The following is a 22,878-nucleotide window of genomic DNA, read 5'->3' as shown; positions in this document are numbered from 1 at the left end:
CAGCTATCTGTTGAGGAGGAGTGTGACATAATTCTGCAAGCTGAGGTGGCAACTCGAGACATGGTGCTGGTTTGAACCCAAAGGTGACTATCTTGACCACAGTATAGAGCAATTAAGCATGGATACAAGCCTTTCAGCCCATCTAGTCCGTGCCGACCTTGTCACCCACCTAGCTCGTCAATATCTATTAAGTGATATTGCATTTTCCTCAACCACCTTCCTCTGGCAGCTTGTTCTGTATACTCACCATCTTCTGTGGAAAAAAGAAGATGCCCTTCAGATCCCTTTTATATATTCCCCCCCCCCCCCACCTTAAATCTATACCTCCTAGTTTTGGACTCCCCTTACTCTGGGGGGAAAAATCTGTCACATTCACCTTATTGATACCTCTCATGATTTTAGACACTTCTCTAAGGTCACCCCTCAACCTCCTATCTTCCAAGGAATAAAGACCTAGCCTGGTCAAGTTCCCTGATAAACTCAGACCTAATTGTCTGGGCAACATCCTCATAAATTTCTTCTGCACTCTTTCCAGTTCAATCATCTCTTCCCATAATACGATACTCAAACAGTACTAGTAGTGTGGCCTCACTTGGTTTTAAAATCACACATATTTTTATCAGTGAATTAATTTGGATAAAATACTGCCAGCATTTATATGACCTGCCATGGTAGAGTAGCAGTGAGCTCAACACCTTACTGCACCAGCCAACATCCAACGGGATTCAATTCCTGCTGTTGTCTGTGTGGAGTTCGTACATTCTCCTTTGACCTTGTGGGTTTTCTCCAGGTGCTCTAGCTTTCCCCCACAGTCCAAAGATGTATGGGTTAGGGTTAGTGAGTTGTGTGCATGCTATGTTGGCACCAGAAACATGGTGACACTTGCAAGCTTACCCTAGCTCATCCTTGCACCCCAGCATTTCACTGTATGTTTTGATATACTTGTGATAATGTTTGATTTTTATCTCTTTATAGTCAACAATCCACATGTGTTACCACCCAAGATTATACATTTCACAGATAACCCTTTTGGAAGTTCTTTAACCATTCTCATAATCTGTCAAACTCTGAGCTCTGAATCTTCTAACGTAATGATTTTTAAAGATTGCTTAGCAATGTCCCAGTTGGTTCCTTGGGCTGATGCAGATGTGTTCACAGGTGGGAGTTTGAAGGTGAGGAAGATCCGGTCACCAGCATTCCATACCAACTTCAAAGGCTCTTTGTTTTGTTACAAACGAGTAAGAAGAGAGCGGTGGAAACGACAGATGTGACGCGCAGCTTTGGCTGGGATAGCAGCGAAGGTAGGTGGTGCACTGAGTGCACTAGATTGGGGCAAAATATCCCTGGTGTTGTTTTAATGGTTTTCTCTTGACGTCCTTTATCAAGGCCTAATGATTGTGTTCCTCTTGCTAGCCTGGCAGCAGCATGACGTTCAGGAACTGTGCCGAGTCATGTTTGATGCACTCGAACAAAAATGGAAGCAAACAGAACAGGTAACTAATATTACAAACGTCCTTGCTAAAATGAAACTGATATTTCCCTCCTGTTTTTCATCAGATATCAACTCTATTGGCACGTATTAGGGTTTGCACTGAACAACTTGACCCATTATCTTGTAGAGGAAAGTACTGTATGACTTTTAAAAATCTAAATGTATTATGTTGTACTTTGTACTACAATCTCAATTATTTTGTTCTCCTTTGTACTTGTGAACTGCAAATTACATGAAACAATCTTGAATTTTGATTTTCCCCATGTTCATGCTAGTTATACCCTGACAGCAACTTAATGCAATTTCCACAGATGAAAGAAATGTCATAAGATGTCATAAAAGCATGGTGGCTGTGTAATTGTATTATATTTTTTGTTTGTTTAATATTCCCTCGGCAAGAAATCCAACTGTTTGGCATTACCAATGGCTGCCTAAGTCCTTCCCCCATCTCCCACCATCAATTTAATGATCATTGCTAGGGTTCTTCCTCAGCTTACCACAATTACATGTTCAGTTTCCCTTCCTCCATGTAGTTCTTGCCCTCATCACACAGGTTGCAAAAGCCTTTGGACAAATACGTGACCAGGTTCGGCATAGTTATTACTTTATAACCATTGGGCTACTGAAGCAGTGTGGGTATCTTCACTCATCTCAACTCTGAATTGATTCCACAACTTCTGGACTCACTTTCAAGGATCCTACGGCTCAGTATTATTTATGTACTTTTTAAATTATTTCCACAATTTGTCTTTTGCATAATTGTTTAGTCTACATTTTTTTGTGAATTCTCTTGCATTACTTTATTTTCCTGTGAATGTCTGCAAGAAAATGAATCTCAGTGTTGTATATGGTGACAGCAATGTACTTTGATAGTAAGTTTACTTTGAAATGTCTGGATTATCAGTGCTGCCATCTAGGCTTCTGGTTCTGCCTGACTGAAGATCAGACTAACATCTAAACTAAAGGCTGAGGCTGTTTTCTGGATGAAAGTGTGCAGTTTCCTACCACTACCACTCTAGCCCACCCCATAGTATCATTTATCTGCCTCTAGCGGTCATGAGCCAGAGCTGCTTGAGATGTGATGTAGATGTCTGCTACATATGTGAATGTTGAGGATCTCACAGTTGCCCAGCGGCTATGCGGCAAGCAATGTCTCACCTGTCTCTGTAGCTGCAATTTACATTTTTATACATCTTGTATGTAGTTCATTTTCTAATCATTTATGAAATGTCTCTTCTACTTTACAACCTTGTATAGACATTAGATATAACACTATACATTATGCAAAGAGCTAGATGTTAAAATATTTTCTGCCCTGAAGTTAACTCAAGGCATTAGAATCAGGTTTATTATTAGTGCATGGCCTAATTCTGCTCCTATGTCTTTATGATTTTAATAGATATTATACGTTGTGAAATTTGTTGTTTTGTGGCAGCAGTGCAGTACATTACATAAAATATCACGCAAACTACAATAAGGAACGTAAAAAACAAGTGAAAAAGAGCGAAATAGTGAGGTTGTGTTCATGGGTACATTGTCCTTTCAGAAAATAAATGGTGGAGGGGAAGAAGCTATTCATGAACAGCTGAGTGTGGGTCTTCAGGCTTCCGCACCTCCTCCCTGAGATGGTAGTAATGAAAAGAGGACATGTCCTGGGTGCTGAGAGTCTTTCATGGTGGATGTCACCTTGAGGATTATGAAGATGTCATTGATGCTGGGGAGTCTAGTGCCGTGATGAAGCTGGTTGAGTTTGCAACTCTCTGCAGTTTTTTCCGATCCTATGCAGTAGCTCTGCTATCTCTTTACTTGGTGATGCAGAGCACTGCCTTTATTCTCCTCACTCTCCAGATTTGAGGTTCCAGTGACATCATCGTCCAGAATGGCAGCGTAAATCAATAGCCTCTCCGGAAAAACGCATATATTGCCCCGTTAATTCATCAAATATAAGATCTTTCGAAAATATCTGAATTGCTGAGGGGAGCAAGAACGGGGAAAGAGAATGGAGATAAAAAAAGCATTACTGCAGAGCCTATGGACGAGAGAGGTGCAACATGCGGCTGCCCTACCCGAACGCGTGCTAGTGAGGGTGGTGATGAGCCTCGTTCAGGCGAAGCGGCAAATATGATAAAAAAGTTCTGGAAGAGGTACGGGGATTCCAAAAAGATATAAAACAGCAACTCAATGATATCAAGTCAGGGCTCGCCAATGTCAATCAAAAAATAGCAGTGGCAGAGACTTGAATTGAGAAGGTGGAAGATTGTGTGCAAAATGTGGAACGGATACTAAGTAAGACGATAAAAATATTAAATCAACTAGAAAGTAAACTGATTGACCAGGAGGGAAGATCAAGACGGAAAAATAACAGGATATACAATGTTCCCGAAGGAGCGGAGGGTTTGTCTACGACGAAGTTTGTAGGAAAGTTGCTGCGAGACGTGCGAGAGATTCCCTCCACTATGGTGCTTGAAATTGAGAGGGCACATCATGCGCTCGTCCCGAGGCCTACTGGAGACAGAGAAGATAAGCCACGCTCAATAGTAATTAGATTCCTTCGATGCAATGCCAAGGCGGAGAGTCTACAAAGGGCCTGGGGTAAGAAGAGGGTGTTTTTGGATGGAAAATTAATAGATTTCGATCAAAATTACCCCCCGGCGGTCCTGCAGAAACGTAAAGAATACTCTGCAGTAAAGCGAATGTTAAAGCAAGGAAAGATTAGATTCCAAACTTCATACCCTGCTAAACTGCAGGTGTTTTATGAAGATGGTATGCAACTGTATCAGACAGTGTAAGGGGCCACTACAGACATGAGGAACGGAGGGCTGCCCGTCAGCGTGATCAAATCAAGGGAAAGCCTGGCTGAGCAGTTATCCCGATCTGCTTGAGAAATAGTAAGAGAACCGAGAATGCAGGGATTGGGAGGAGGGAGAGAGAATATCAGGAAGAGACTGTGAGTTTTCCAAAGACAGCCCCACCCCCTCCAGAAGAGCCATAAGGTTCGGCTAACTTTAAAAGTGTTGATAAGATGAACGGAAGCAAAAATAGACAGTGCTATACCTATTACAAGAAATACTTATTATAATGTGGATTTTATATTACTCAATTTTTTGTATTCGTTCATTCACTCCTTTTTCCCCACCTGAATGAGAATGAATATATATATATGGAATACACAGGGAAATCTTTGTGTAATGGACATATACTTGTTCACTTACTTTTATGGGTACTGTAATGCAGGTCTCCAACTCACAGGGAGGAGGGGCTATCCCCCACGGCTAGATGTTTCCTCTTGCTCAACCCAGGGTCATCTACTGGAGACCTCAGCCTTGGAATCACATCTTAGTTGCCTTTTTTTTATTATTTGCATTTCTAGGTTCTTGTTTGTTCAGGGAGTAGATCGAAGTAGAGTTTTATTCTGCCAGTTTCAATGATATATTGACAGATAAATACACATGGCTAAGGACAAAGTAAAATTACTTTATTTTAATGTCTTTCTTGATCAATCTTTTTATTAAAAAGTACATATATACAAATAAGAGGAGGATTATCTCAAATATCTGTATCGATAACAATACACAAAAGGTAAAATAAGCATTATCAAGATCATACATAGTATTAATCTAATAATATATAATAAAAAATAAGATAATTGATTCTCCTTTTATCATTTCATAAAAAGAAAAAGATAAAGAAACTTTTATAATTTTTATATATAAAATAACCCACTATTCTCTATGAACAAAAACAAAAAATAAGAAAAAACAGAAAAAGGGGACTGGGCAGCCCAGACTGAGAGTAAAAGCAAGAAAAAAGAGAAACTTCAAGTCTACTCAATGATCCCTACTTTAAGGAACAAATTAAAAAAGAAATTGGTCTTTACTTAGAATTCAATGATAATGGAGAGGTTTCACCTCCCATTCTATGGGATACTCTGAAGGCTGTCTTAAGAGGGAAAATCATAGCGATATCTTCATATAAGAAAAAAATAAGGAATAAAGCATTAGAGGAATTACAAACTAGGCTGAAGGAACTAGAAAAAAACACAAATTGAATTTGGCACAGGATACATTAGAGGAAATTAAAAACAATTAGGAATGAAATTAATAGTTTGGCTACACAAGAAATCAGGAAAAATTTAATGTTTCTGAAACAGAGGCGTTATGAAAGTGGATCTAAAGTCTATGAAAATACTGGCGTGGAAACTGAAGAAAAAGATAGTAAAAAATACAATCTATAGAATTAGGGATCCAAGAACAAAAGTGATAAAAAAAAAAATAAGCTAAGTGAAATTCAAGAAGCTTTTGAAGTGTTTTACAAAACTCTGTATTCCAAAGTTCCAGGGGGAAGCATAACCCAAATTGACACTTTCTTGAATTCTCTAGAGGTACCCACTTTAAGTGAAGAACAAAATAGAATGATGACTGCTGACATAACTGAAGTTGAACTAAAAGCTGCAATTAGTAGGCTTAAATTAAGCAAGTCACCAGGTTCAGATGGGTATACGACAGAGTGGCACAAAGAATTTAAAAATGAGTTAATTCCTGTCTTACTCCTCACACTGAACTGGGCTCTAAAAAAGGCACAAATGCCACCCAGCTGGAAGGAAGTGATAATCTCAACTATACTGAAAGAAGGCAAGGATAAAATGGAATGTGGGTCATTTAGACCAATATCCTTTCTTAATGTAGATTATAGATTATTTACCTCCATCGTGGCCAAACGATTAGAAGAGTTTCTACCCATACTGATACATAATGATCAGACAGGTTTTATACAGCAACGCCAAACACAAGACAATGTACGAAGGACACTTCACATTATGGATCATGTACGAAAAAATAAAATCGAAGTAATAGTGATAAGTGTGGACGCTGAAAAGGCATTTGATTCAGTTAATTGAAATTTTCTTTACGGAGTTTTACATAGATTTGGTTTCCATGACACAATTATTAAAACTATACAGGCACTATATGACAACCCTACTGCTAGGATTAAAATCAATGGATATTTATCAAATAGTTTTACCCTAGAAAGGGGCACGAAACAGGGTTGTACATGGTCACTGCTACTCTTCGCATTATATCTGGAACCATCAGCTCAATACATCAGACAAAATGAAGATATCAGGGGAATTACTATTAAAGGGACAGAGCATAAATTGGCCTCTTATGCGGATGACATTTTGATCTATCTAGAGCAACCAACATACTCTTTACCTAAATTGATGCAATCCTTTGAACAATATGGTCAATTATCAGGATACAAGATCAACATAGATAAAACCCAATTACTTTCATATAACTGTAGCCCACAAAGAGAAATTGAAAGTAAATATCCCTGGGCATGGCAAACAGAGTTTTCAAATATTTGGGCGTCATTATGCCAAAAGATTTGGTAAAATCAGAATGCAATTATCAGCTTATATATAAAAAAAATTAAGGAAGATGTAACAAGATGGAACCTAATTCCTTTTTTTAGTCTCAGTTCAAGGATTGAATCTATTAAAATGAATATATTGCCCTGACTATTATATCTCTTTCAGACCCTACCAATGGAGATTAATCAGAATCAATTCAATGAATGGAACAAAATGTTATCAAGACGTTAGGCAGTTTTCCAGGGAAGGTGAGACTTGTTCCAGCAAGACGGTTTACATCTGAACTGGAGGGGGACAAATATTCTTGTAGGTAGGTTTTGCTAGAGAGGCTCCAGTGGATTTAAACTAGATACAAGGGGGGGAGGGGAACCAGAGTGTAGGAACAGATGTAGGGAAGAAGGAAGAAAAAGAAAATAGTAAAGTTGTTTGCACCGTTAATGAGAAACAGAAGGTAAGAGGTGGAAAATTTCTTAAATACATTTATTTTAATGCTAGGAGCATTATAAGAAAGGTGGATGAGCTTAAAGCATAGATTGATACCTGGAAGTATGATGTGGTAGCTATTAGTGAAACATGGTTACAGGAGGGATGTGATTGGCAACTAAATATTCCTGGATTTCATTGCTTCAGGTGTGATAGAATTAGAGGGACAAGAGGGGGAGGTGTTGCATTGCTTGTTAGAGAAAATATTACAGCAGTGCTCTGGCAGGATAGATTAGAGGACTCGTCTAGGGAGGCTATTTGGGTAGAATTGAGGAATGGGAAAAGTGTAGTAACACTTATGGGGGTGTATTATAGACCACCAAATGGGAAGCGAGAATTGGAGGAGCAAATTTGTAAGGAGACAGCAGATATTTGTAGTAAGCACAAGGTTGTGATTGTGGGAGATTTTAATTTTCCACACATAGACTGGGAAGCCTAAAAGGGCTGGATGGTTTGGAGTTTGTAAAATGTATGCAGGATAGTTTTTTGCAGCAATACATAGAGGTACCAACTAGAGAAGGGGCAGTGTTGGATCTCCTGTTAGGGAATGAGATAGGTCAGGTGACGGAAGTGTGTTTTGGGGAGCACTTCGGGTACAGTGATCACAATACCATTAGTTTCAATATAATTATGGAGAAGGATAGGTCTGGACCCAAGGTTGAGATTTTTGATTGGAGGAAGGCTAACTTTGAAGAGATGCGAAAGGATTTAGAAAGAGTGGATTGGGACAATTTGTTTTATGGGAAGGATGTAATAGAGAAATGGAGGTCATTTAAAGGTGAAATTTTGAGAGTACAGAATCTTTATGTTCCTGTTAGGTTGAAAGGAAAGGTTAAAAGTTTGAGAGACCCATGGTTTTCAAGGGATATTGGAAACTTGGTTTGGAAAAAGAGAGATATCTACAAAAATATAGGCAGCGTGGTGTAAATGAGGTGCTCGAGGAATATAAAGAATGTAAAGAGAATCTTAAGAAAGAAATTAGAAAAGCTAAAAGAAGATATGAGGTTGCTTTGGCAAGTAAGGTGAAAATAAATCCAAAGGGTTTCTACAGTTATGTTAATAGCAAAAGGATAGTGAGGGATGAAATTGGTCCCTTGGAGAATCAGAATGGACAGCTATGTGTGGAGCCAAGGGGGATGGGGGAGATTCTGAACAATTTCTTCGGTATTCACTAAGGAGAAGAATATTGAATTATGTAAGGTAAGGGAAACGGGTAGGGAAATTATGGAAACGATGATTAAAGAAGAGGATGTACTCGCGCTTTTAAGGAATATAAAAGTGGCTAAGTCTCTGGGTCCTGACGGGATATTCCCTAGGACCTTGAGGGACGTTAGTGTGGAAATAGCAGGGGCTCTGACAGAAATATTTCAAATGTCATTAGAAACAGGGATGGTGCCGGAGGATTGGCGTATTGCTCATGTTGTTCTATTGTTTAAAAAGGGCTCTAAGAGTAAACCTAGCAATTATCGGCCTGTGAGTTTGACGTCAGTGGTGGGTAAATTGATGGAAAGTATCCTTAGAAATGGTATATATAATTATCTGGATAGACAGGGTCTGATTAGGAACAGTCAACATGGATTTGTGCATGGAAGGTCATATTTGACAAATCTTACTGAATTTTTTGAAGAGGTTACTAGGAAAGTTGATGAGGGTAAAGTGGTGGATGTTGTCTATATGGACTTCAGTAAGGCCTTTGACAAGGTTCCACATGGAAGGTTAGTTAAGAAGGTTCAATTGCTAGGTATTAATATTGAAGTAGTAAAATAGATTCAGCAGTGATTGGATGGGAGACGCCAGAGGGTAGTGGTGGATAACTGTGTGTCAGACTGGAGGAGGGTGTGTAGTGGTGTGCCTCAGGGATCTGTACTGGGTCCAATGTTGTTTGTCATATACATTAATGATCTGGATGATGGTGTGGTAAATTGGATGAGTATGTATGCGGATGATACTAAGATAGGTGGAGTTGTGGATAATGAAGTAGGTTTTCAAAGCTTGCAGAGAGATTTAGGCCAGTTAGAAGAGTGGGCTGAAAGATGGCAGATGGAGTTTAATGCTGATAAATGTGAGGTGCTACATTTTGGTAGGACTAATCAAAATAGGGCATACATGGTAAATGGTAGGGCATTGAAGAATGCAGTAAAACAGAGGGATCTAGGAATAATGGTGCATAGTTCCTTGAAGGTGGAATCTCATGTGGATAGGGTGGTGAAGAAAGCTTTTGGTATGCTGGTCTTTATAAATCAGAGCATTGAGTATAAGAGTTAGGATGTAATGTTAAAATTGTATAAGGCATTGGTTAGGCCAAATTTGGAATATTGTGTACAGTTCTGGTCACCGAATTATAGGAAAGATGTCAACAAAATAGAGTACAGAGAAGATTTACTAGAACGTTACCTGGGTTTCATCTCCTAAGTTACAGAGAAAGGTTGAACAAGTTGGGTCAACTCCGTCTGGCATGATTTACATATTATTATTCCCTCTGGCATGATTTACATATTATTTGATTGTGGTTTTGTATTGCTGTGTTTGTACTCTGTTCTTGGTTGGTGCAACTGTAACGAAACCCAATTGCCCTCGGGATCAATAAAGTATGTCCATCTATTTATGTACTCTTTGGAGCGTAGAAGTTTGAGAGAGGACTTGATAGAGGTATTTAAAATTTGAAGGGGATAGATAGAGTTGACGTGGATAGGCTTTTTCCATTGTGAGTAGGGGAGATTCAAACGAGGACATGAGTTGAGAGTTAAAGGGCAAAAGTTTAGGGGTAACATGAGGGGGAATTTCTTTACTCAGAAAGTGCTAGCTGTGTGGAACGAGCTTCCAGCAGAAGTGGTTGAGGCAGGTTCGATGTTGTCATTTAAAGTTAAATTGGATAGCTATATGGACAGGAAAGGAATGGAGGGTAATGGGCTGAGTGCAGGTCGGTGGGACTAGGTGAGAGTAAGCATTCGGCATGGACTAGAAGGACCGAGATGGCCTGTTTCCGTGCTGTAATTGTTATATGGTTTTTTTTTTATATATATATATATATATATATATGTATATATATATCTCAAGGTAAAAGGCCTAGAGTTCGTCTCAAAATTTTGCAATTAGCCAAGGAAAAGGGGGGATGGGGCTTACGTTCTCTTAGAGATTATTATCTTGCAGCACAGTTGAGAGCTGTGATATGTTGGTGCAACCCATCATATGACGCTCAATGAAAAAACATTGAGGAGGGGATACAGTCGGCCCTCCTTATCCGCGAGTTCCGCATGCGCGAATTCAACCAAACACGAATCAAGAAAACCAGGAAGTGCTCTTCCAGCACTTGTTGTTCGAGCGTGTACAGACTTTTTTCCCTTGTCATTATTCCCTGAACAATGCAGTGTAACATCTATTTTACATAACATTTACGTTGTATTAGGTATTATAAGTAATCTAGAGATGATTTAAAGTATACGGGAGGATGTGCTTAGGTTATTGTGGACTGGGATAAAAAAAAAATGGTTCTCTTACGAAGAGAGTTGGAACAGGTACATCCGGTAATATTTAACGTCAGTTAGTCAAACGCTTGTCTTAGTATATAGTATATATTTTACCTTTCTATGCATATAAAACACTTAAGAAACATATGTTTCAGCGCCGGGCTCGGGAACGGAAGTTCCCGGGTTCGATCCAGTGACAGACTGCTCCGGAGTGCGCTCACCATCCATGCGGGGTTGATGTGGAGGATCAAAAACCCAAAACTCCAAAACCCAAAAACCCAATAATTAAACCACTGCGTTGCTCCATAATAATTGTAACTTTCATCGGGGCAAGGCCTTTCTCACTTTATCCTTTAAAATTGTTCCGATCGTTGACCGACTGTGGCCAAACGCTTTTCCAATGACCGACGGCGTTTCACCTCTTTTCGATCGCTTTATTACTTCCACTTTATTTTCAGTCGTGATTATTTTCGTGAACAGAAGTACTGTGGATTCAGAGCTCTGCCGCCAGGTCCTAATGTTCACTGCACTGGGGCAGGTTAAATAAGGTCCGGGGTTCTGCTGGCTCCTAAGGTCCACCATATTGAAACTGGTTAAGTAAGGGACTGAGCATCCGTGTTTTTTGGTATCCGCGAGGGGTCCCGGAACCAATCCTTCGCGGATAAGGAGGGCCGACTGTACTTCCATCCCCATACAGGCAATTTTGGCTGATAACAACCTACAAAGGTACATAAATAGTATTGATAATCCATGGGTGAATGGACTCTTAAAATATGGAAAACTATTATAAAAGAACATAAACTAGAGGGAGATATTGTAATTCTTAAATGGTGTGCAAATGACTCAGATTTTACGCTGAATAAACTGGATGCTAGATTTAAGGACTGGACAGCTAAAGGAATGACAGTTCTTTGCAATATAATGAAAGAAGGAACACTGTTCAGTTTTGAAATGCTTAAAGAGAAGCACTTATTAGAAAAACAAGACTTTTATCTGTATCTACAGATGCAACAGTATGTTAATAGGAGGGTTAAAAATGTAACCAAGACGAGTACATGTTTGATAGAGCTGTTTAGAAAAGCATATAATTCAGATAACGGTAGTAGAATCATTTCAAGCGTGTATAAGGGTTTGTCAAATCTTAAAACGCATTCGACTTCATATATTAAAACAAAATGGGAGAAGGAAGGAGGGATAATTATATCTGAGGAAGAATGGACAATAATATGGAGGTATCAATGGAAGTGTACCAGTTCACAGAAATGGAGGGAGTTTGGATGGAAAAACTTGATAAGATATTTTATTACACCCTCTCAGAAATCCCATTATGATAGTAACCTCCCTGTTTGCTGGAGAAATTGTGGAAATCAAAGTGCAAACCATTATCATATTTTCTGGGATTGCCCTGTTATCAAAGACTATTGGAGTAGGATACAAATTTTTAAATGTGAAATACCCTTAGAAAGTAAGACCATATAATTTGGGTATGTACCTCAAAAATGGTTGAAAAGAGATAAATATTTAATGAATATACTGCTGATGGCTGGTAAAAAGACTCTTACCAGGAAATGGTTATCACAGGAGAGCCCAGCTTTAAACGCATGGATGGAAATTACAATGGGCATTTACAAAATGGAGAAGATAACAGCATCTGTTAATCATAAGTTGAAACAATTTGATTCATACTGGGAAAAATGGTTCAACTGCATAATACCTCATAGGCCTGATTTTATTCTCACAAATCAATGAATATGTTGTTAAAAAAAAATCACTCTCTACTTGTACATAGTTTTCTCCTTTTGCTTGTTCTTTCTTTCCTCTCTTTTCTATAGGTATATACCTCAGATAAATATTATGTGGAGATTTGTGGCAAATATGATTATGATCTATATGTACGGTATCTGAAATACAGCTTATGGAAACGTTTGATGAACTTCAATAAAAAATACATTACAAAAAAAAAAGATTTGCAGTGCTAATGAACATCAGTGCCTGAAGGTCTCCATGTCCAACCTTGCTCTGATTTTGAGGTGTTTTGTTGGGGGCTGCAGTCCTGGAATTCCCAATCCTACCTTTGCCCAAACTACGGCGACATGTTGGATTAAATGATGGACAATAAATCCAAAGTTGAGTTTATTCTCATCTGTCGAAATCCATGTGTGCACAGGTGCAATGAAAAACTTGCTTGCAGCAGCATCACAGGCACGGAGCATCAAGTAAACAGCATTCACAAGTAAAACTTAAGACCATAAACACAGCAGGGGTGGGCCATCGGCCCTTTGAGTCTGCTGCACCATTCCACTGTGGCTGATGTATTATTATTCTCAACCCCATTCTCCTGCCCTTTCCCCATAATCTTTGACTCCCTGACTAATTAGAACCTATCAACCTCTGCTTTAAATGTCCTCAACCTCCACAGCCACCTGTGCAATGGATTAAACATAAATTATACACAATTTAAACAAGGAAGAATACAACTTTAAAATCTATTTTAGTGCAAAGTGATCTTGTCTTTGCTTGTGATGACCACAACCCACAGAAGAATGAAGGAAGCAGAATCTTGGCAAAGTTAATTTACTGGGTTGCTTATTTATAGATTTCCTCTTATTGCATTGTGTTTTTAACTTCTACGTACTTCGTTTGTGGCTGTTGGGTCATTGCTGTGACTATCCTGTGACAGTGTTTTCTAAAGACTGGATTTTGCTATGATAGTTGATTGGCGGATCCAGGAGGTGTTATTTACACCTTAATGCTGTACTGTGGTGTGGTGGTAGAGTTATTCATGATATAGCAATGCTTTGTTGTTAATTCTAAGGAATCTTCTTTCCGGTTTCAGGCTGACCTCATTAACCAGCTCTACCAAGGGAAGTTAAAGGACTACGTGAAGTGTCTGGAGTGTGGCTATGAGAGCTGGAGAATTGATACGTACCTCGACATCCCACTGGTGATCAGGCCCTATGGTTCCAACCTTGCATTTAATAGTGTGGTAGGTGGTCATGCAATGTGTATGGACAGTGGCATGTCATTGGATTTGTACAATACAGTGAAGTTACTGAGGACACAGAAGGTCATGGTGGCTTCCAGCGCAGTGATCCCATCATTTCCTGCAGCTTATTCCCTTTTTCATGCCTTTAAACTTTTTGATTCTTTTGGAACTTATGATACGATTAGTTTTGCAAATCATATGTATATTGAAACATACAGTGAAATGCATCAAATAAAAGCGGTGAGGACTGTGCTAGGCAGCCTGCTTGCAGTGCCATATTAGCTTGACGACAACTCACTAACCCTAGCACACTGTCTTTGGAATGTGGGAGGAAACTGGAGCACCTGGAAGAAACCCACATGGTCATGGGGAGAATGTAGTCTCTTTACTTTGGTGGAAATTGAACCCCAATCTGGCAGCTTGCACTGTAATAGTGTTATGCTCATTTCTACACTACCGTGCCGCCCCACTAAGCTGCATAAGAGAGCAGACTACAGTGGCACGTGAACTCGGGATGTGTGAAGAAATCAGAGATCCCAGCAGAAACTCACGTGGTCACAGAGTACTCTGCACAAATAACACCTTCTCGCTTGCTTTCTGCCCGATACGCCGTTGGCAGTTAGGGCAGCATTGAAGGTCCTCCATCTCTGACGGTGTTTAGGCCTTCCTTCATTGTGTCTGTAGCTTCCTTTCTGTTTTCACTACTCTCGGTCATGCAAGTCCTGGGTGAAGACTCAGGAATACCATGACACTCAGATGTAGAAGGGTTCTTCTTTGCTGTTTCTGTAACAATTTTGTTTTACCAGTCAGGGTTGTTCGCCCTGAGCTGAAACCCAGAAGCTGGAGGACTGGTGGACTGCTTTTAATCTGTCCTCTACCCTTTGATCTGTTTGGCATGGGCGATCCCACCAAGAGCCAAAACATAAAGCCCTGACTCCTGCCAGCATAGCTCTGGGGGTCATTGAGACACACAACTCTCCAAACCATGACAAGATTGTGGTCCTGTTGGAGGAAATAGCGCCTCTTGTCAGCATCAAACTTAGGTCCCAGGAACTGAAAGGCAAAGGTGCTAGCTGCTATGCTACTTGTTCTGCCCTGATACTTAGAGCTTTTCCTCTAAGCATATTGACAAGGACCATGTACAGATACATGGCAAGTTCATGCATGGCAGGGAGTTAAGTCTGATTTGTTTCGCTGTTCTTCTTAACCCATCACCCCTACTGGCCATTGACAGCAGCTCACCAGAGTCCTCTGCCATGGGCCAGACTTTCAGTCTGAGAAGGTGTTGTCCATTGAAGATCCTTTCTCTCTCAGGGATGAGGCCTTTGGAATTTCTGTAGCTCTGGAATTTTACGGGATGAGGTTGCTATCCCCATGCCCAACCCTTCTCCTCTCACACCTGGGCTTGGGACTGTCCCTGGCAGGTTGTTATTGCTGTTAGTTGAGGGATAAATGTTTGTTAGATGTTAGTTGAACCCAGCTCTTCAAATAATTCCCTGTAAGACAAAAGATGTTATTCACACCTTCGTGTTATAACTAATTATGATAAAATACTTAAGTTACTGAACTTGTCTGAGTCCTTGTATCCAAGAGAAGTATGCAGAGTTATGAGGATGACACAGTAGCATCACCGTTAGCATAAATCTGTACCAGCACCAGTGGCTAGTTTCCATTTTGCCTCTCTGTCAGGAGTTTGTACGTTCTTTACATGTGAGTTTCCTCCAGACACTCCGCAGGGGTTCGTAGGTTAAATGGTCACATGGCTGTAATTGGGTGGGGCAGGCTCGTTGGGCCAGAGGCCTGTTGCCATGCTGTATCTCCAGAAGAAATTAAGCAACAATGCAGCACCATAGCGAGTGTATTTTCCCTGCAGTGAGATAGGAACTGTGTTTAATTCACTGGTTGGCTGTTGTATCCAACAATGACAGGAGACTTGTGCGGGAGAGTTTTTAAAGTGAAAAAGCTGTTAGACTGGGGCAGCTCCACTCTCTTGACCTTGGAAGTGCAGGTCCACTGCTACGAGTAGTCATCACAAACAGGAGTCTTCCTTGGTTGCAGTGGATAACCATAACTACTACTGTGCCTTGTCATGTGCTTCACTTTCTACGAAACGTTGTAGAACCACCTCCTGGGCTTTGGATCTCACTGTAGAATCATCTGCCCAGTCCACTGGAGCTGATTTCGCATGTTAGGACAGGCATGCCTCTATCTCACCAGGCTATGAGGCCTGCCAGCTATCCCTCATCTGGTTTAGCCTGCCTGTCAAAGTGGTAGACTGAGGTGTGGCTACTGTCACATGCAAACAGCTATTTGGAGCCACAGGTGAGAGCGAGTGTCCAGTGGGGACCAAAGGTGAGTGAGGTGCTACCCCACTGTTTAATTATACAATTGTAAACTGGGCTGAGTTGAGTTCTATTCCATGCTCATTGCCCTGTTACAGGAAAGATGTGGTGGAAGCTTTGGAGAGGGTGCAGAAAAGATTTACCAGGATGTTGTCTGGATTAGAGGGCATGAGAGGTTGGACAAACTTGGGTCGTTTTCTCTGGAGCAGTGGAGGCTGAAGAGAAGCCTGATAGAAGTTTATAAGATTGAGAGACATAGAGCAGACAGCCAGTATATTTTTCCCAGGACTGAACTGTCTCGTGCTAGAGGGCATACATTTAAGGCAAGAGGGGAAAGTTTAAGGGTGATGTGCAGGGCAAGTCTTTCACACAGTGGTAGGTGTCTGGAGTGGGCATTTAAGAGGCACAGGCACATGAATGTGTAGAGTGGAAGGATATAGGCTTTGTGTGGGCCGAAGAATAGGCAGTTTTATTAGGCATTTAGTTATTCGGTTAATTAGTTCAAAGTTTAAAGCTATTAAAGTATATGTACAACCTTAAGATTAATCTTAATGGCACTCAAAACAAAGAGAAACAATAGAATTCACCAAAAAGTATACACACAAGACCAATGTTTGGCACAAAATTATGGGTCTCAGGGCAAGTTCCTGTGCTGTACTGTTCTATGTAACATTTTTCTAGTCTGTCGATCAGTTGAAGCAGGTTGGGAAACTCCATGCCAAATATGTAAACACGAGCATAACATGCAAATGTTCCTGTGTGGTATAATTGAGTGATCAAATTAAACAAGTAGACACACAGCGCAAATCTTTCCTTCATCCACCTAGTCCCAGACAATTAGGATTGCTGTACCTCACGTTATCTATACTCTCTATCTCAATAATGGTACAGCAGCATAGTGGTTAGCTCACTTTACAGTGCACTTGCTGCGAGATCGGGATTTGATTCCTATCGCTGTCTGTAAGGAGTTTTGTTTGTTCTCTCTGTGACTGTGAAGGTTTCCTCTGGGTGCTTTGGTTTCCTCCAACATTAAAAGCATACAGTTCAGGTTCATAAGTGGTGTGCATGTAATGTTGGCACTGGATGGGTAGTAATACGTGCACTGCCCAACACATCCTCGCTGATAGGATTTGATGCAAATAACACATTTCACTGTATATTTTGATGTACATGTGACAAATAAAGGTCGTCTTTAACCAAAATCAGATGATCATACCCAACCGAAGGTGTACCTGACCTTGAAATGCATACTTTTTGTATGTGTTGATGTCAGCCCTTGTCAGAAAAGTCCATGAGTCAAAGTCTATAGCATGGGATTGTCAGGAATAGACCAGAATGCAGCATCGAAACTTTCTCTTAATCTGAATCATCAAGGTCTCTCCTCCACCCACCTAAGGAGTGCTGCATACGCAGGACTCTGAGCATTATCAAGGATCCCTCCCATTCGTCCCACAATCTCTTTGACCCTCTATAGTCAGGCAGGAGGTACTGTAGCATTAGGACAAGGACTGTTGGGTTGGGAATCAGCTTCTTCCCCCAGGCTGTGAGACTACTGAACTCCCTGCCACCACCCAGGTCTCATCATGTACGAAGTGCCAGTAGCATTTTACTGTTTACTTTTCAACTTGTGTTGTAAATACAACTGATACTAAATATCAGTCTTCTGGAATACTGTATATTTTGTTACTTGCTAGTTGTGGTAATTTTTGTGTTTTGTGTGAGTTCTATGTACTGTGTTGTGCACCTTGATCCAGAGAAACATTGCTTTGTTTGGTAGTATACATGTATGACAGTAAACTTGACCTTGAGTCACATTATTGAAACAAGCTGTGTACACTGTCTTTTCCCTTTAACATTGCTGAAGGAATGCGCGATTGGAAGTCTGTTAGCTGTTAGTGTGCTGAAGTGTTTTTTTTTGCCTGTTCTGGTATTCCAGGAAGAAGCTTTGCAAGCGTTTGTCCAGCCTGAGACCCTGGATGGCCCCAACCAATACTTCTGTGAGCGCTGTAAGAAAAAATGTGATGCCCGCAAGGTAAATTATTTCAGGTGGTACAAATCTGTTGAGGCTCTCTATTGTTTGGGATTGACCATAGATATTGCGTCCTAGCTGTCTACACAGGCCAGTATGCAAGCTAGGGCAGTACTGTATGGAGAGCAAGCTGTTGCCCATGCAGCAGGATCCCTCTCTTCACACAGTTAATGAACCTAAAGGCATTGCAGAAGGCTGTACCCACTCATGGGAGTAAACCCTGTGGAAAAATCCAGAGCTGGAGCCTCTAAGACAGTTCTTCTTTGAGTTCATTGCTGACTGACAACTCCTGCGATGCCACTGGTGCCAGATGTTTAATCTGATTTGCAATCTTGTTTTGTTTCCTTGTAGGGATTGAAGTTCCTTCATTTCCCGTATCTACTGACACTGCAGCTGAAGCGGTTTGATTTTGACTACACCACCATGCACAGAATAAAGCTGAACGATCGGATGACGTTTCCAGCTGAGTTGGACATGAGTCCTTTCATAGACTTTGAAGAAGAAGTAAGTTCAATGACACTTCAGCTCCACTGACGAGATGCAGCAGAATGGATTTCCAAGATTCAAGATTATTTGATGTCATTTCCAGTCTATGAGTCTAAAGGAGAACAAAATAATTGTTACTCTGGATCTGATGCAGCCCCCAAAAAAGTTCGAAATTAATTTATTGGCAAAGTACCTATGTGACCGTATACAACCCTGAGATTAGTTTTCATGCTATCATACTCAGTAAATCCAAGAACCATAATAGAATAAAAGACCACTGAGTTCTTAATAAAAAATACAATAATAAAAAAAACACACAATAAATGTAAATACACGAGATTGCTTTCTTACTGCTTGGAGAAAGTAACTGTTTTTGAGTCTGGTGGTCTTGGCGTGTATGCACTGTAGACTCCTCCCTGATGGGAGTAGGACAAACTGTCCGTGAGCAGGGTGGGTGAGATTCAGCTGCCATTCACAGCAATGGGAGAAACATGAGAAAAAAAGTCTTTTCTTCAGGGTAGGGAACTCCAGAACTTGGGGGGGCTTAGGTTTAGGATGAGGAAAAAGATTTAAAAAGAGCCTGAAGGACAACTTCAGGAAGAGGATGGTGAGTATATGGAATGAGGATGTGGTTGAGGCAGGTACAATGAGAAGCACTTGGATTGGTACATGGAGGGGAGGGGCTAAGAGGGATATGGGTCATAGACAGGGAATTAGGACTAGCTGGGTGGACCCTATGATTGGCATGGACTAGTTGGGCTGAATGGCCTGATCCTGTGGTGTATTGGCATAGAACAGTATAACACAGTACAGGCCCCTTGCCCCATGAATGCTGACCTAGCAACGAGTAACAAAGACTCTCCAGTCTGTGTATTTAAAGAAAAAAAACTGACATTCCCCCTATGCTAGCCTCCAATTACCTTAAATTAATACTCCCTTGTATAGCCATTTCTGCCCTGGAAAAAAGCCTCTGGTTGTGCACTCTATTGATTCCCTCTTAACATATGAGGAGCTCTGGGCCTGTACTGTCTGAAATTTAGAAGAATTGGGGTGGGGTATCTCATGGAAACCTATTAAATATTGAAAGGCTTACATAGAGGATGTGGAGAGGATGTTTCCTGTAGTGGGAGAGTCTTCGAGCAGGGGGCACAGCCTAGAATAGAACAGTGTCCCTTTAGAACAGAGATAAAGAGGAATTTCTTTAACCAGAGGGTTGTGAATCTATGGAATTCATTGCCACAGACAGCTATGGAGCCCAAGTTATTTAAAGCAGAGGTTGATGGGTTCTTGATTAGTCATGAGGAGAAGGCAAGAGACTGGGTTGAGACGGATAATAAATCAGCCATGATGGAATGGGAGAGCAGACTCGATGGGCCAGATAGCCTAATTCTGCTCCTGTGTCATATGGTCTAGTCAAAGATGCTACCTGACTCTGTGTGATCTATCTAGGACGTTTTGCTTTCACAGAAATCTCCTCAGACTGAGAGCTGCACAGATAGTGGTGCTGAAAATGAAGGGAGTTGTCACAGTGATCAGTTGAGCAATGACTTCTCCAACGATGATGTTGTGGACGAAGGCATCTGCCTGGACAATAGCGGCACTAGTGATAAAACTTCAAAAGCAGGCAATGAAAAGGTACATGGTATGATCAGTGACTTTGTTTTGGGGTCTATTACGATATACGTGAAATTTCTGTTCTTTCTAAATGTGTTGGGGAAATGGCTGAGAGATAGCAGATGGGGTTTAATCCAGATAAACATAAGCTGCTGTGTTTGCAATGTGAAGGTCAGAACTCTTTATTTTCTAAAAATTACTTTTTCTTCTGTCAGTAAAATTTTACTGATCTTCCTGTCAAAGTCTTTAAGCCTTATGCCTTCAGACTATTTAGAAAGCACTTTGTTTTCCTGTGAATATCCTTCCATGTACTTAAATGAATTGTATCTGCTACCATTTTGTCCAGTCTACCAATGTTTCCCTCTAATTGAATGTTTCCATCTTCACTGTCTTAACTCCTGCCTGAGGAAGGACCTAAATCTGCCTCAATTTGCTTACTGTCACAACAGATTTACAGGAATCACACAGGCTCTCCACTGTGGTTTAAAGCACTAAGACACTGTTGATGACTGGCAGCTCAGTAATAATGCCATCATCCCCTCAGTGTTATTGAAAACCTGAACCTCTACCTCCCTCTGCACCTGGATCTGTAACTTCCTTATCAGAAGACTGCAGACGACAAATCAGTGATTAATGCCATCTTCTCACTGACAATCAATGCAAGCACATCTCAAGGGTGCATGCTTTGCTCTACTGTCTACAGTCATGATTGTGTGGCAAAAATACCAGGTGACACTGCTGGATTCTGATGTCTTAATCTAAGGTTCTTTCAGAAGTCAGGAAAGAGGCACAAAGCTAGTTGCTTCACGATCGTTTTATGAAGCATTAATACAACAGAGAAATTGAAACAAACTGATAGAGATGTACTGAGCTGAGAACTAAGATGCCACTAACATTGTGGTGCAGCACTCTTATACCCATAGATAAGGAAAATTCCATTCACATTTGTAGATAAGAATTGACCAATGAGCTACCCCCTATTCAAATAATGGAGTACCAAGAGAAGCTTCCAGAATCATACCAGTATAGCCATGAGGGGAGGCATTGAGCAACTGCATATGCATACTGTGACCACTTGGAAACATACTAGGCAGTTCCTTGTATATAATATAGTATAAAATACAAGCAGGCAGTTAATTAAACTGGAAGAAACTAACAGTTAAGCAGTCTAAGAATCTAAGATCCAACACACCACAGTTGGTAAAATCTGCAATGACAGAGAGACGGCAGACAGGAATGAGATAAATTGGCTGGGTGATACATAAATGATATACTTCTATATAAATACCAGGAAAACGAAGAAATTCATTATGGTCTTCTGGAAGGAGAAGTCCGGAGAACACACACCGTTCCTTATTGAGGGGTTCATAGTGGTCAGGGTGAGCAGCTTCAAGTTCTTGGGTGTCAACATCTGAGGATATATCTTGGGCCCAACACAATGATACAGTCACAAAGAAGCCATGCTAGCAACTGTACTTTGCTAGGAGATTTAATATGTCACCAGATTACTGTGGAGAAGGTTGTGACTGGTTGCATCCCAGCCCGGTACGGAAGCTGTAATGCACTGGATCGCAAGAGCTGCAGAGGGTTGCAGACTTAGCGAGCTCCATCATGGGTGTAGTCTGCCCTATCATAGAAGATGTCTTCAAAAGGCAGTGCTTCAAGAAGGCTACATTCATCCCTAAAGACCCTCAATAACTGAGACAGGGCATTTTCTCATTGCTACCATCAAGGTACAGGAGTCTAAGACCCACACTTTGTCATGTAAACCTGATCCTGACGAAGGGTCTCGGCCTGAAACGTCGACTGCACCTCTTCCTAGAGATGCTGCCTGGCCTGCTGCATTCACCAGCAACTTTGATGTGTGTTGCTTGAATTTCCAGCATCTGCAGAATTCCTGTTGTTTCTGATCTCTTCTGCACTGTTTCTATTGCTACAACATCACTCTTGTAGTTTGGTGGGTGACCAGTATTGCAGTCTAACCAATGTTTCGTTCAGCTGCTGCATTGTTTTGGTACTTGAATGAATATTTCACAATGATTATACATAGCTACTGCTACCAGAATTCCAAGGTTCGTACCATTATTTGTAAAGCTAAGTGTAAATTCAGCCAGCTCCATCATTGACACTGGACTCCCCACCATTGAGGACATCTTCAATAGGCAATGCCTGAAGAAGGCAGCATCCATCAATATAGACCCCCACCACCCAGTATGTGCCCTCTTTTCATTACTATCATCAGAAGAAGGAACAAGAGCCTGAAGAGAGAGACTCAATATTTGGGAACAGCTTCTTCCCATCCATCATCGGATTTCTGAATGGACGATGAACACTACCTCACTTTTTGCATTACTTATTTTTTTCTTACTTATTGTAACTTAGAGTAATTTTTTAATGTTTTGTACTGTACTGCTGCCGCAAAAGAACAAATTTCATGACATGCAGTATGACCATAAGACATAGGAACAGAATTAGTCTGTTTGGCCCATCGTGTCTGCCCCATCATTCCATTGTTGCTGATTGATCATCCTTCTCAATCCTATTCTTCTGCTTTCTCCCCATAATTTTTGGCTTCCTTATTAATGAACAACCTTTCAACCTCCAC

General features: G+C 40.8%; 1 protein-coding gene across 5 annotated transcripts in view; it reads left to right on the top strand.

Annotated features, from left to right (window-relative positions):
* Positions 1 to 22,878, top strand: part of usp47 (ubiquitin specific peptidase 47) — a 229,929-nt gene that overhangs the window by 106,771 nt on the left and 100,280 nt on the right. For all 5 annotated transcript variants that reach the window (XM_072272897.1, XM_072272899.1, XM_072272896.1 and 2 more), the window contains 6 exons: positions 1,159 to 1,301; positions 1,414 to 1,493; positions 13,653 to 13,802; positions 18,081 to 18,176; positions 18,525 to 18,677; positions 20,127 to 20,294. In XM_072272897.1, the coding sequence (XP_072128998.1) occupies positions 1,159 to 1,301; positions 1,414 to 1,493; positions 13,653 to 13,802; positions 18,081 to 18,176; positions 18,525 to 18,677; positions 20,127 to 20,294 (790 nt within the window). The remainder of the gene's footprint in view (positions 1 to 1,158; positions 1,302 to 1,413; positions 1,494 to 13,652; positions 13,803 to 18,080; positions 18,177 to 18,524; positions 18,678 to 20,126; positions 20,295 to 22,878) is intronic.

The sequence above is a fragment of the Mobula birostris genome, chromosome 11, assembly GCF_030028105.1.
Source record: "Mobula birostris isolate sMobBir1 chromosome 11, sMobBir1.hap1, whole genome shotgun sequence".
NCBI lineage: Eukaryota > Metazoa > Chordata > Chondrichthyes > Myliobatiformes > Myliobatidae > Mobula > Mobula birostris.
Note: the sequence above shows the minus strand (reverse complement) of the source record. Positions and strands in the feature narration are given on the sequence as shown.